The sequence below is a fragment of the Macrotis lagotis genome, chromosome X (assembly GCF_037893015.1).
Source record: "Macrotis lagotis isolate mMagLag1 chromosome X, bilby.v1.9.chrom.fasta, whole genome shotgun sequence".
Classification (NCBI taxonomy): Eukaryota; Metazoa; Chordata; class Mammalia; order Peramelemorphia; family Peramelidae; genus Macrotis; species Macrotis lagotis.
This window is the reverse complement of record NC_133666.1, coordinates 658201590-658216294: the sequence shown is the minus strand read 5'-3', so window position 1 is coordinate 658216294 and position 14705 is coordinate 658201590. Positions and strand designations below refer to the sequence as shown.

Below are 14705 nucleotides of genomic sequence, written 5' to 3'. Positions count from 1 at the left end.
AAACTGCTCCTTCCCTTTGCCCATTTATCTTTTGGGAATGACTCTTAGTCCTGTAAATTTGAATGAGCTCCTTAAATAGTTCTGTATATGACATTTTATCAGAGAAAGTTGCTGCAAAGATTTTTCTGTTTCCTGTTTCCCTAATTTTAAATGCACTAATTTTGTTTTATATAATGAAAAATTTTCATTTTTATCTTTTATAGTTGTTAACTATTCATAGTTCAGAATGGTAATTTCTTCCTTGCTCCTTTTTTTCCCCCTTCATTGCTCCTCTAATTTGCTTTTAATGTCAACTTGTATGGCTAAATCATAAAAGCTTTTGTACTTTATCTATCTATCTATCTATCTATCTATCTATCTATATATATATGTGTGTGTGTGTGTGTGTGTGTATATATATATATATATACATATATATATATATATGCTATTGGTCTGTATCTAATTTCTTTCAGACTGCTTTCCAACAAAGCCCCAACTTTGGAGACCACTGATCTAATCCAACCCCCTCATTTTGTAAATGGGGAAACTGAGGCCCAGAGATGATATGATTTGCCCAAGGTCTTGAATGAACAGATGAGCTAATTAGTAAGTGTTTTTTCAGCTTTTATGTACAAAGTATTATTTTTAGTGTAAAAGAAAATTTAAATAAGCATATGCTGTGATTCCTACTCTTAAGGAGTATACCTTCTATTAGAGAAGATGAAAAATGAAAAAGCAATACTAGATAACATATAATTGTATTTAGAGAAAGGAGAAATCACTGGAGGAGGTGGGAAAATAGGTAGGGTGGGCTTGAAATAGGCTAGAGTGGAGAAGAAGACATTTTATCTTGGACATGCTGAGGTTGGACATGCTGAGGTTGATTATACAATATCCTTTCTTTTTTTTTTAAAGGTTTTTGCAAGGCAAATGGGGTTAAGTGGCTTGCCCAGGGCCACACAGCTAGGTAATTATTAAGTGTCTGAGGTTGGATTTGAACCCAGGTACTCCTGACTGCAGGGCCTGTGCTTTATCCACTGCTGCCACCTAGCCACCCCTACAATATTCTTTTAAAAGTTGGACTTTTTTTTTAGGAGGTGATACTGGCTGGAAAGATAGATTCAGAAGGATAGAGAAGGGAATAAACTTTTCTCTAGTACCCACCATGTGGCAGGTACTCTGCAAATATTATCTGATTTTCCTAGAATGGTTAGGCATCAATCTTTCCCTGTGCAGTATTTTAGATGAATATTCTAATGCCGGACTAATTTATTAATTTGTAAAGTTTGTAAGTTTGATATTTTGGCTTCAGTATAATATCAGTTGACATCATAATCTTTTTTGCCCTTTTAAGCTAAGATGTTTCTGATGTTTATGTATGATAATGAAACTTATTTTCAAGGACAACAGCTTTCTGTTCAGGGAATTTTCTTTCATATTAGTAGGCCATTTATTTTCCTTTTTTTTTAAACTGAGTTGTAACTAATGCATCTGCATTGTTTTATTTTGACACATCTTTGTAACAAATGGTGTAACTTTACCTAGTTTTTTGTTTTTGTTTTTTGCTAGTCAATGGGGTTAAGTGGCTTGCCCAAGACCACACAGCTAAGTAATTGTTTAGTTTTTGAGGTCGGATTTGAACTCTGGTACTATTGACTTCAAGGGGGGTGCTCTATCCACTAAGCCATCTAGCCACCCCCTTTACCTAGTTCTTTAGTAGGAATAACTTTCATTGTTGGAACTACCTCAACCAAATTAATGGATAAGTAAGTCCTGTTGAATTGTTTGATTGAGGTACATATTATTAAGTAGTTTTCCTGGAATACCATAATAAATGTCAGAAGTGAGATTAAAATCTGGAGCTCCCCAACCAAAAAACTCTACAATTGATCTCTGCCACCTCCATCTTTAGAAATTTTCTTAATAAATAACTGCAAGCAGGAGAAAGAAATATGTACCCTCAATTTAAAATTTTTGTTTTCTTTGATCTGAATATTTCTTACTGTGGATCTCCTGATTTGATGGAAGGAACATGAGACTCAATGGAATATAAAGTGATTTTGCCTCTACTTATTAGATTTGTCATTTTGGACAAGTCACTTCATTTTTCTTGGGTCTCAGTTTCTTCATCTATAAAAGGACCAGGGGTATTAAACTTTTGAAGGCTTCTGAATTCACTTCTATTTATAATACTCTAGATTCTATGCAGGTAATTAAATATACATTTTTTCTTACACTACAGGGGGACAGTTTTTTGAGGTGTCTTTGATATCTTTACAATTTTATCTTGCATGTGTTTTCTTTGTACATAGTTGTTTGATGTTATGCATTTAATAGTTGATCCTGGAAGAAATAGGGAGACTAACATAGTTAAAGCTGTGCTTTTGGAAAATCTTTTTGGCAGCTGAGTGGAAGATGGCTTGGAATGGGTAGAGATGATTTAGGGAGACCATTTAGAAAGCTATTTCATTAGTCTAGGCAAGAGATGATAAAGGCTTGAACTAGAATGGTGGCAATGTAAGTAAAAGAAGTTACAAAGAAAGAAATGGTAGGATCTGGCAACTGCTTGGATATGTGGGCTGAGTGAGAGAGAGAGGGGTTGAAATTGTGATCTTGGGTGATTGGAAAGAGAGATAATAATTAGGAAATTCAAAAGAAGAAAGAGTTTTCAGGAAAAGCCTAAGTTTTTTTTGGACATGAGTTTGAGATATCTGTTGGACATCTAGTTTGAAATTTTCAACAGGCAGTTAATGATGGATATAGTACTAAAGGGAGACTAGGGCTGGATAAATGGTTTTAGAAATTTTCTGCACATGGACCATAATTGGACCCATGGATCCTGATGAATTCACTAAATAAGAGAGACAAGAGAAGAGAACTCATGACTGAGGGAGAGGGTATGGCATGGAAGAAGATTCCATGAAATGGTTAAGAATGAGCAGTCAGACTGGTAGAGGAATCAAGATAGTAAGGTCATGGAAATGCAGAGGGAGCGAGTATTCAGGAGAAAGATGATCAATATTGTCATGCTGCTTAGACTTGTGCACCAGCAATATCAATTTGGCAGCTGTGTGGAGAATAGTTTTTTGAAGGAAAAGAGTGGAAATAGGAAGATCAAAAAAAAAAAAAAGGCGAGGTGTTGAAGACCTATTCTAGGGTCTTGTGATGTGACTGGAATAAAAGGAGCAATGTCTGGAGATGTTGAGGAGTTGGTACTGACAAGGCTTGGTAACTAACTGATTAGATATAAAAGATCATAGTTTAAAGACTGGAAGATGACTCCTAGATTGTAATCCACTTGGATGTGGTTAAAAATCAAAGAATGCAAATGTTGCAAATGTTTTTGCTTGTCTTGGTTAAATCTGTTTTTGTGAACTTCCTAATGGATAACTAAAATATTCAACAACTCTAGTACTTTTTTTTTATCAGACTTTTTGTTTATCATACTAAATAAATGGGGATCACAAAGAGTGTTTTTTTCTATCACAGAACTCAGTTTTAATTTTTTCTTTTCTTTAGGATAGTATTAAATTGGAAGAAAAAAGGAAGCGATAATGCACCATGGCAACGGTCCTCAGAATGCCCAACTCCAGAGGTCCCGGTCATTCACGGGCAGTGAGGGGGATGAGCAGCAAGCCCATTCCCACCTGCCCCAGTCCCCTGCAACTCCATTTGCTCCTTCAGCAAGCCCGTCTGCCCCGCAGTCACCCAGTTACCAAATCCAACAGCTTATGAGCAGAAGTCCAGTGGCTGGTCAGAATGTCAATATTACACTGCAGAATGTTGGACCGGTCGTTGGAGGAAACCAGCAGATCACCCTCACCCCTTTGCCAATCCCCAATCCAACTTCCCCAGGTTTTCAGTTTAATTCTCAGCAGAGGAGGTTTGAACACGGCTCCCCATCCTACATCCAAGTTACCTCCCCATTACCCCAGCAGGTCCAGTCTCAGAGCCCAACCCAGCCCAGCCCTGGGCCGGTGCAGGCCTTGCAGAGCGTGCGGGCGGGCACTCCAGGCCCAGGACTGGGTATCTGCAGCTCCAGCCCCACTGGAGGCTTCGTGGATGCTAGTGTCCTCGTGAGACAGATCAGTTTGAGCCCTTCAAATGGTGGACACTTTGTATATCAGGAGGGCTCGGGCATTGCCCAGATTGCTCAGGGAGGACAGGTTCAACTCCAGCATGCAGGGGGTCCGATTACCGTTCGTGAACGCAGACTTTCCCAGCCCCACACCCAGACGGGCGGCACCATTCATCATCTTGGACCCCAGAGCCCAGTTGCTAGTGGTGCCAGTATGCAACCTTTGACTAGCCCCAGTCACATTGCAACAACTAGCTTGCCACCCCAGATCAGCAGTATTATTCAAGGACAACTGATCCAACAGCAGCAAGTACTTCAAGGACAACAGCTGAATAGACCATTGGGGTTTGAGAGGCCTTCAGGCGTCTTACTCTCTGGAGTTGGAGGCTCTTCTGCTTTTGGCATGACTTCGCCACCTCCTGGACCAACCAGCCCTTCTAGAGCCGCTGTGCCACAGGGTCTTTCCAACCTTCCTCTCACTCCTGTGGGAAGTATAGGAGTGAAAAAAGTACCTAAAAAATTGGAAGAAATTCCACCAGCATCTCAAGAAACAGCTCAAATGAGAAAGCAATGCCTGGATCATCATTACAGAGAGATGGAGGCTCTAAAAGAAAACTTTAAGGAGTATTTGATTGAATTATTTTTTTTGCAGCATTTTCAAGGGAATATGATGGATTTCTTAGCTTTTAAGAAAAAACATTATGCACCCTTACAAGCATATCTTAAGCAAAATGATTTGGATCTCGAGGAAGAAGAAGAGGAAGAAAAATCTGAGGTTATCAATGATGAGGTAAGAAATTTATTTCTTAATAATTTAGAAGAGAAATGTCAAGGAGGACAAAGTCTATGAAATGGTAAATAATAAAATAATTTGTTTCAGTTTGATATTTTTAAGAGTCTAGATGTAAAAGAATCTTATTCAGAAGTAAAGATTGATAACTACATTAAGGATATATTTTTCTTAAGTTCTTTTTACCCCCATAGGAAGGAATAATGACTGTTCTGAAAGAAAAAAAAATGTTGATGGTGATTTTTTTTTTGTAGTTGTAAAGACACCTAAGATATTTTAATTAAAAATGGACTTTCAGCTTGGTTAATCTAACCGAACTGATTTGGCTAAAATTCTTTTCTTCAATCTTGACTCTTGGCTAGTGACTTGAATGGAGTTGTAGAGAGTATTTAATAGCTCAGTAAATATATTCAGGTTGCATCTCTGGGTTCTATACCTTATTCCTTAGGGGTAGACTGATCACTCTATAAACACAAAAACCTTCATTTGCTTCTGAAAAAAACAAGTTTCTGTTCTACTTTACTATGGGTTTCTTTCTTACCTCCTCAATTTAGGAGTATTAGTTTAAATTAGCTTTAAACACAAAATTTGAGTCATTTTATCTTCTTCATAGGACCAATCAGAAGCCAAATTTCCTAGAACTTATATCTTTTTATGTCATTTAAATGTGACAGTAATTGTGTATAAATATAAAATGATTCATTGTTTTGGGAAATAGTCATTTTAGGCTACAATTTTCATGGAAGATATGACTTTAGAATTGTATTTGTGGACTAATTTTCATTTCTGGGATTTGATCTTACTTTGGGCAGATTGTGTAGAGAATTATTGAAGAATTTCTCCAAGCTAGAAGATTCTTAAAAGTGTATGATCTCTTATTTGTTTTTTCTAGTCCCAAAATAAGTTGCTAGGGATGAATTGTACTGTATTTTGTGCTTCTGTGTCAATCTGTATATTGTGCTGTGAATCTGTGTTGGTGGAGCTTGTTTTGTTTTATGAGTTAGCTAATGTAATTGTAATCTCTGCCATCTCTTATTCTGCAAAGAAATCAGCCCTTTGGTATCCAAATGCTAGTCTCTTTGCTTATGTTCATTGATGTTAATGGATGTATCTGGTGTGGCTTTGTCATTCTATGTTTTCTTCAACACTCTGACAATGGGAAACATTTCATATATTTCAAAAGATAAAAATATGTAATTGTTTTAAGGTTTTTATCAGAATTGTCATAAAATAATTAAATTCAGTTTCTCTTTGCTTATTTGCCAATGAAACAGACTTTGTCTGTAAACTGATTTCTTCTTTTTTGTACATTTTTCCTTTGTCTTTATCAATTCCTATTGAGCATGGCTCATAGACTTCTAGGCCTGCCTCTTATGGTAATAGAATTGGCACCTTACAAGTTGCCTATGCATTTGAATGAATTTTTTTTTAAAGAAAAGACTGTCTGCCATTCTTTTTTATGTTTTTTTTTAAACAGGAAGTTTACAAAAGTATATTTCACATGATAAGTTGGATTTACTGCAAAGATTGCATTCGGAAAACTTTGGCTTTTATAAACTGTCACTCTAGTACCTAGTATTTTTTTCTCTACCAAATTTGAGTGAAATATCAGTGATAAATTGCCAAAGCATTTTTGAGCAATCATAAAAATTATTTTCCCTTTTTTCTCAAAATATCTTCTCTCAGGTAAAGGTTGTGACAGGAAAGGATGGGCAGACTGGGACTCCTGTTGCTATTGCAACCCAGCTTCCTCCAAATGTTTCTGCTGCTTTTGCGTCCCCGCAGCAGCCATTTCAGGTACTTTTCGATGGTTCTAAAATGTAGTCTCATCCCGAATTTTAGATTCATCCAGATTTGATTATTTTAACCTTCAATAAAGTATTTGCTATTCAATATTTTTTCCCAGTGCCCATTCCTTATTTTAAAAAATAAAATACAACAATGAATCTTTCTCAAAACTATAAACTTTGAAATTGCATGATTAAGTGACAGCACAGTTATTATTTATTTTTTTCTTATTCATCTGTAAAGCAGTGGTAGCTTTCAGCATGTTTGTCATCTAAAACTTATTTTATGTTTGGTTATACATTGTTGAGGATTCTTTGTGTGTGGCATTTTAAATGTTGGGGTCTTTCCTGTGTCTGAAATTTATCTGCAGTTTACAGAAAAGGCAATGTAGTGCAAGACAGAATGAGAATTTTAAATTTAAAATCTAAAAAAATTTCATAGCAGTAAATATCTAAATTAGATGCATGCTCAGGTTTAGTTTTAATATCTTCATAGGATCTTAGAATGTTATCATGGGAAGGGCCCTGGGAGATCCTTTATTCTGGCCCAGACAGGTGAGGTGACTTGTCAAGGTCACACAGCAAGTTAGTAGGAGAACTTGAAAGAGAACATGGATTTCCTAACTCCCAAGCCAGAACTTTTTTCATCTGCTACCCTCTTTGTACCACTGGAAGGAAAAAAAAGTGTTCATTGTTTAAAAAGCGTTCCTTGCTTTAATTGTAGAGTTTTCCTTTAAAATTACTTATATACAGGTTTAAATTCTTGTTTAATTTTTTAGGTGAGCTACAACCTAGAGTATCCTCAAGACATAAAATTAAATTTCTTTTTGTAAAGAATAATAATGTCCCTTAATTTTTATGTTTAGGTTCAGAGATTTGTCCTTTTCAAATGAGGTGCACTTCATTTTAATACTGTAACAGAGTTTAAAAAAGAGTTTTTTTTTTACATTTTGCTGACATTTTTAACTGATCAAACTGTTTTATTTTGGAATAAGTCTTTTCCATTTCTTTATGGACAATTTTATCTTTATCCTCTTTTAACTTTCCCTGTCTTCTTCCCCCCCCCCTTTCTCCTTCCCTTCTCCCCTCCCCAGTTTGTTTTTGAGTCTAAATGTATACTAAAGTGGCTTCTATTTGGTTAATAAGTAGTTTAAGGTAAAACAGATTATATGTTGGGAGTATACCATTGATAAATGTTACTTTAAAATTTTGCTTTGTTGATATTTGTTGCTCCCATATTGGTCTTTTTTTTTTTTGCAAGGCAAACAGGGTTAAGTGGCTTGCCCAAGGCCACACAGCTAGGTAATTATTAAGTGTCTGAGACTGGATTTGAACCCAGGTACTCCTGACTCCAGGGCTGGTGCTTTATCCACTACGCCACCTAGACGCCCCCATATTGGTCTTTTTTGGTGGCCCTCATCCATGTCCTGTGCTTCAGTACACATATCCCAGAGCTCTGTGCTAGACCCTCTTATATCTCCATCATCTCCCTTTTAGTGGGTTCCTTAACTCCCATACATTCAGCTGCTTGTTCCATATGGGTGGTTCCTAAATATACGTTTTTCTGCAACTTTTCCTCTACCGAGATTCTAGTCCCTAATCTCTATCTGCCTGCTGGATCACTTCATTAAGTTATCTCAAATTCAGCTTCCCTAAACAGAGCTCATTAGCTGTTTCCCTACATCCACACCTCCCAGCTTCTCAGTTTCTTTTGAAAGCACTACTATTCTTCCTGTCTCCTAGGCATCATTCTTGATTTTTCAGACTCCTTCCCCTCCCCTTATCTAATTATTTGCCAAGTATTGTTGGTAACACTTCTTTGGCCTTTTTTGATTCTGCCCCCTTTTTTCCTACTCACACCAGGCCCCCATCTCCTCTCACCTGCAATATTGTCCAAACTTCCTAAACCTAGTCTCATTTAAACCCCAGTTCATTTTCTACATAGCTGTCACATTGGTCACTTTAAAGTAACTGAATAATCAGGCCACTCTGATCAGAAACTTCAGGAGCTTCCTGTTGCTTTTAGTATTTAGTATTGAAAACCCCTTTCTCTTTGGAAACTGTGCAGACTGAATATGTGTTCTTTTATTGATTGCATGCTCTAAAGAGGTTTCTTCTCTTTGGCATTCTGTCTCAGGCCTCTGTGTCTCCTCACAGACTGTTCTCTTGTATCTGTATATTGTACTTTCCTTCCTTACCTCTACCTTCTCGATCTCCTGGCACTCTCTTCAACACACTTTTATGGATTTCTTAAGTTTGGGCTCCCTCCCTTTCCCCTCCTCCCATCCTAGTGTTGGAGATTTATGGTGGAAACAGACCTCAGCATCCATCTAGCCCAACCCCCTTATAGATGAATAAATGGAAGCAGAGACAGGACTCAAAATTAATTTTCAGAATACCCAACTATTAAGTGTCTCAGGCAAAATTTGAGCCAAGCTCTTCCTGATTTTGAAGTCCTCTATCCATTTTTGGAGGGGTATAGATCCTGGACAGTTAGATGAACACAATGTTTAGAGCCCTGGGCCTGGAGTCAGGAAGACCTGAGTTTAAAGGTGGCCTCAGACACTTATAAGCTGTGTGACCCTGAGCATCACTTTGCCAAGAAAATTTCAAATGGAGTCAAAAAGACTAGGACAGGATTGAACTACGACAATAGATCCTGTGTTTATTTATCTGTTAACTTGCGTTCCCCTTAGTTGAATGTGGGTGCCTTGAGAGGGCAGAGACTACATATTTTTAGGTCACCATCCCTAGAGCTCTGGCATAATACAGCACACATAGTAGGCACTCAGGGAATGTTTGTTGGTTGATTGAGTTAATACTGGATATTAATCTTTTTTCTGCCAAGGGCCATTTAGATATTTATAATATTCATGGGCAATGTTTGGGCAAGCATTTAATTAATTTACCCCTGAAAATCTCCTAGATTTATTGAATTTTGAGTCCTGCCTACAGTTGTTTTGGCAGTACCAGACCAAGTGATATGCTTGGCATTAAACAACCCTACCCCAGCTTTAATCTCTTAAGTGACCTGGGAGAAACAACTAGGAAAAAACTTTTAATGTAAAAATAAAAAGTCTTGAGTTGTATTTAAATTACAGAGAAGCAAATCAGCATTTATAGTTATGATTAAAATTTTAAAATTTAATAGGAAGCAAAGAAAAATTACTAACTTGTTCAGTACCCCTTAGGCTAGCAGAAACAAAAATCACAGAAGACACTTAAGCATGACAGCTGAAATACTGGCAGTCTTTGTATATCTACTTTTTGAAAAATATCCTGTGACATTAACAATGCAAAACAGCTCTGCTCAGAAAGCAAAATATGGGCTCTGAGTGTATTTTGGAATGTTGGACCTTAGCAATTGAAAATAGCTTCTCTTGTCTGTTTGGTAATTTAGGGACAGATGGATTAATGAATCTAGATTTGGAGAGTATCAGAAAAATCATTAAAGTAGAAATATCACTCTTGTGAATATTTGAAGGGGGAGGGATAGATAGTGCAATTTTGCTATAATCTATCATAAGAGATGCTTTACTTTAGAATAGCATCACACTATCCAGCACTGGCCCTGGAGTCAGGAAGATGGGATTTGAATTCAGCCACAGATACTTGATACTTACTAGCTGTGTGGCCTTGGACAAGTCACTTATCCCTGATCACTTTGCATCCAGGGCCATTTTCAGTCATCCTGGTTCCTATCTGGCTACTGGACCCAAATCACTCTGGAGGAGAAAATAAGATTGGTGACTTAGCACAGCTAGGGTTGGGGGGGAAGGGGGGAAGGAGGGGTCCCCCTCAGGGGGTCCTCCTGACATCCAGTTCATGTGCTTGTCATCACTCCCTGATGTCATGGTTTTCTTTGAGAATGAAGGATAAACATCTCATTTGGCATATTTCATATCCTTCATCATCCTGTTACACCCTTGGATACTTTGCAGATTATTATTATTACATTTCATAACTGCAGTGTCCAGAACTAAACATAGCACTTCAAATGTAGTCTGATTAGTACACATTATAACTTTCTTATTCCTGAAGGTTATGTTTCCATTAATCAATCAGGCAGCTGGTTTGTCCATTACTCAGAGGTTAGTTTCTTTTTAGTTAGGTCACATAAGTCAACAAGTGTGTATAGCTGTGTGCTAAGCACTGTAGGCTTAGCAATCACTGTGTGCTAAGTCCTGGGGATTTGAAGAAAGGCAAAAAGGCAAGGAGTTCACAATCTGCTCAGACCTAATGCATAAAACTATAAACAAGATGAAGATAGGGAAAAGAAGTAATCTCAGAGGGAAAGTACAGCAATGAAAATACTCAAAGTTGGGAGACTAAAAAAAATCAATATGATTACATTAGTCTGGATTGTAGAGTATAGAGGGAGAAATGAGATAGATATAAGAAGATTGGAAAAGTGGGTTAGAGTAGAGGAAAGGGTTTTGAACACCAAAGGATTTTATATTTGTTCCTAGAAGTGATGGGGAGTCTGTGTGTGTGTGTGTGTGTGTGTGTGCCTGTGTGTGTATGTGTCTATATGTGTTTGCCTGTCTTGTCTATCTGTGTTTGTGTGTGTGTGTGTGTGTGTGAGATGACATACTTCTGACCTTTAGAAAGACCACTTGGGCAACTGGGTAGAGGATACACTGGAGTGGGGAGAGATATGAGGTATGCTAATACTTGGAGAGTGAGGTGATGTAGGCTTGCCACCAGTGGAATGCTAGTGTTAGCAGAGAAAAGTGACTATATTCTTTTTTTTTTTTTGCATCTGCTAACAAGTCATTTATTAAGCATCCAATGGGGTGCACACAGAGCACCATACAGTTTATGTGTGGGATTACATAGTAAGGATTAGACACTATTCCTGCTCTCAAAGAGTTATAGTCTTAGAGAACAGATGAGACAGAACATCAAATATGAACAGATTGCAACAATATTTAAAAAAAAAGTTGATCCAGAAGTCAGGGATTAAGAAGGGTTTAAAAAAAAAGCCGGCATCTCAATTATTGCCTCCCTAGCCCTGCAACCCTGGGAAAGTCACTTGACTTGCCTCAGTATCCTTATATGTAAAATGAGGTGAATGGCTATATCACAGGGTTATTGTGAAAACCAAATGAAATAATGCATATAAAGTAAAAAAGTAACCATAGTCAAGAGATATTACAAAGATAAAAATTGTCAGGTGTTAGAAACCTGTTGGATATGGAGAGTGAGAAGACAGTGCAAAGTTGAAGGTGACACTTAGGTTGTGAGCCTGCATAAATGGGAAGAGGAAAAGTCATTGGGGGAAAGAAAATGAGTTCAAATTTGGACAAGTTGAGTTTGAGATGTCCAGTAGGCAGTTAGAGACAGGAACTTGAAGGTTAGAAGAGAAGTTAGGACTAAGTTAATTTGAGAATCATCAGTGTAGAGAGCTCTGATCATTGAATTCATGAGAAGTGGGGAACATCATCAAGTCCTTAATGAAAATGATTAAACCTTAAACTTCACAAATCCCCAAGATATTCCATAGAGATCTTTCCAGGGGACCTTTTAAAATTTTTTTTTATTTATTTAAGGCAATGGGGTTAAGTGATTTGACCAGGGTCACATAGCTAGGCAATTATTAAGTGTCTGAAGTCAAATTTGAACTCAGGTCCTCCTGACTCAAGGGCTGGTGCTCTATCCACTGTGCCATCTAGCTGCCCCCCTCAGGGGACCTTGAACTAACAATTTAGTAATTTTATCATAAGAGGAAATAAAATTAATTAGAGTTATTTTTAATGAAACCCTTTGTGATCATCAGTTGCTTCTTTTTTAGATTTTTACTTTTCCCTCACTATCTCTTTAATAATTAGTTTCCTGAATTTTGCTAGGAATTGATGTTAAAAGCATTTGACTCTAGTGAACAGATCTGTTCCTTTTTCTTTTTTTTTGAAAATGGGAATATTTGCTGTTCTCCAGAGTAATATGTTGCTTTTCTTGCTCTCCTTGGTCTATGAAATAGCACTGACACTAAGTTTCATTCTCTATTTGGTTTAGTTACTTGGTATCCATTAAATGCACCCTGATCAGTGATGCTGATCCCTTCTTGTTTTTTTTTTTGAGGGGGGGTGATTTGTTTTTTGCAAGGCAGTGGGGGTTAGGTGACTTGCCCAAGGTCACACAGCTAGGTAATTATTAAGTGTTTGAGGCTGGATTTGAACTCAGGTCATCCTGACTCCAGAACCAGTGCTCTATCCACTGCACCATCTAGCTGCCCTGATGTTATCCCTTTTTTTGATCCTTTTCTTATTCTTTGGTAGCTGAAAATACCTTTTTAGGTTGTCTTTAGTTTTCCTCACCAACTCTTATCTTCTTTTTAAGAGTACCTGAATAGTATTATAATCATCTCTTTTTTCTTGCCTTGCTTCCACATTCTGTGTGAGTGTTTTAAAATTTTAAGCTGGCCAGTGAATTCTCTGAAAGCCAAATCTGTCTTGGTTCCTATTTTGCCTCTAAATTGGAGAGCTCCCACTTTTTCCTTTTCATGCTTGTAAGTTTTTTTATCCTCATATGCTATTGTCCCTTTAGAATTTTAGTTCATGAATTCCTCTCCAGCTTTCCTTTAAACCCTTGAAATTTCCCTTAGAATCTAGGACATATCTCAAAACTCTGATCTCTGTGGTCTTTTTTTCCTTATTAGAAACTCTGAGATCATGAGGCCAAACTGAAATAGAAACAGTGGCTACTAAATTGTACATAAATTAACCGTGGGCTGTGTACTGACTTTTTGTTGTTTGACAACCACCTAGTTATATATGTTGTTGTTCAGTTGTGTCTTACTCTTTGTGACCCCATTTGGGGTTTTCTTGGCAAAGATACTGGAATGGCTTGCCATTTCCTTCTACAGTTCATTTGACAGATTAAGCAACTGAAGCCAACAGGATTACATGACCCAGGGTCACACAATTAGTGTCTAAGGCCAGATTTGAACTCATGAAGATGAATTTTCCTGACTCCAAGCTGGGTACTATCCACTGTGCCACCTAGTTGTTCATAATATCATTATCCATGGTCTATTGAATTTTTATTTATTTTGTTAAATATTTCCCACTTAAATTTTAAATTTGAGATGTTTGTCATGTGTAGTGCCAGCAGCATGTTTGACTTCTTTGCTCTATGAGATAGTTATTTCTACTCCAGGTCTTCATAATTTACTTTCTCTTTGTTCTTTCCTATTAAGTCAAACAATTGTTAGCTTGTAAGCAGAAAACTGCAGCAGCTGTTTGAATAATTGAAGGTCCCCCACAATTGCCTTAGTATTCCTTTGGGCCAGACTTGTAATCAGGAAATCTTTTTGGAGGCACTGGCAGTTAAACTGGACTTTTTAGGATGGGTAGTCAGCAAACATGTATTAAGCATTTACTCTGAGTCAGGGACTGTGTGAAGATCTGGGGATAGAAAGAAAGGCAAAATCAGTCCCTGCCTTCAAGGATCTCATATTCTAAAGGGACAGAGGCAGCATATCTATACATATACATATATATGTGTATGTGTGTGTGTGTGTGTGTATGTGTATGAAAATATACAGAGAAGATGGTACAGAAAGACATCAGCATCTGGGTGGGCATTTCATATGAGGAGAGCAGTGTGACTAGTGACCATTTTAACTAAGTTGAGAGTTGGAAGGACTCTTAAAGACCATTTCAGTCAACTCTTCATTTTACAAATGAGGAAACTGAGGCCAGAGAAGAGTTAAGTGACTTACTTGCCTCATGAATTCAGTAAATGATGCAGAATCTAGTTTGGCTTGAATATTGGGTTGAATATGATAGAGACTATGTTTATAGTCTGGACCAGCCTAACTGATAAGTCAGCTGTCCTAGAGGTAGAATTCAAATATTTCTTGACAGACAAGCTGAACTTAATATAAAAAAAATTAATAAGGAAGAATATGAAATCTTACTTTTGGGAGTCAAAAGTCAACTTGATATACAAGATGAGGGAAGAATTGGCAGACTGATATTGTCTGAAAAGTTTGTGGGGTTGTTGTAAACAAGCCATTCCAGATTAGAATGAGTTGCCTTGGGAGATAATAGGTTCCCCTAACTGA

General features: G+C 37.3%; 1 protein-coding gene across 1 annotated transcript in view; it reads left to right on the top strand.

The window, feature by feature from the left end:
• Positions 1–441: 441 nt before the first annotated feature.
• The window catches only part of EP400 (E1A binding protein p400), a 135009-nt gene continuing 120745 nt past the window's right edge, over positions 442–14705 (top strand). Inside the window, exons 1-2 of the mRNA XM_074205228.1 lie at positions 442–588; positions 3502–4850. Coding sequence (XP_074061329.1) covers positions 3537–4850 — 1314 coding nt within the window. The 5' untranslated portion in view covers positions 442–588; positions 3502–3536. The remainder of the gene's footprint in view (positions 589–3501; positions 4851–14705) is intronic.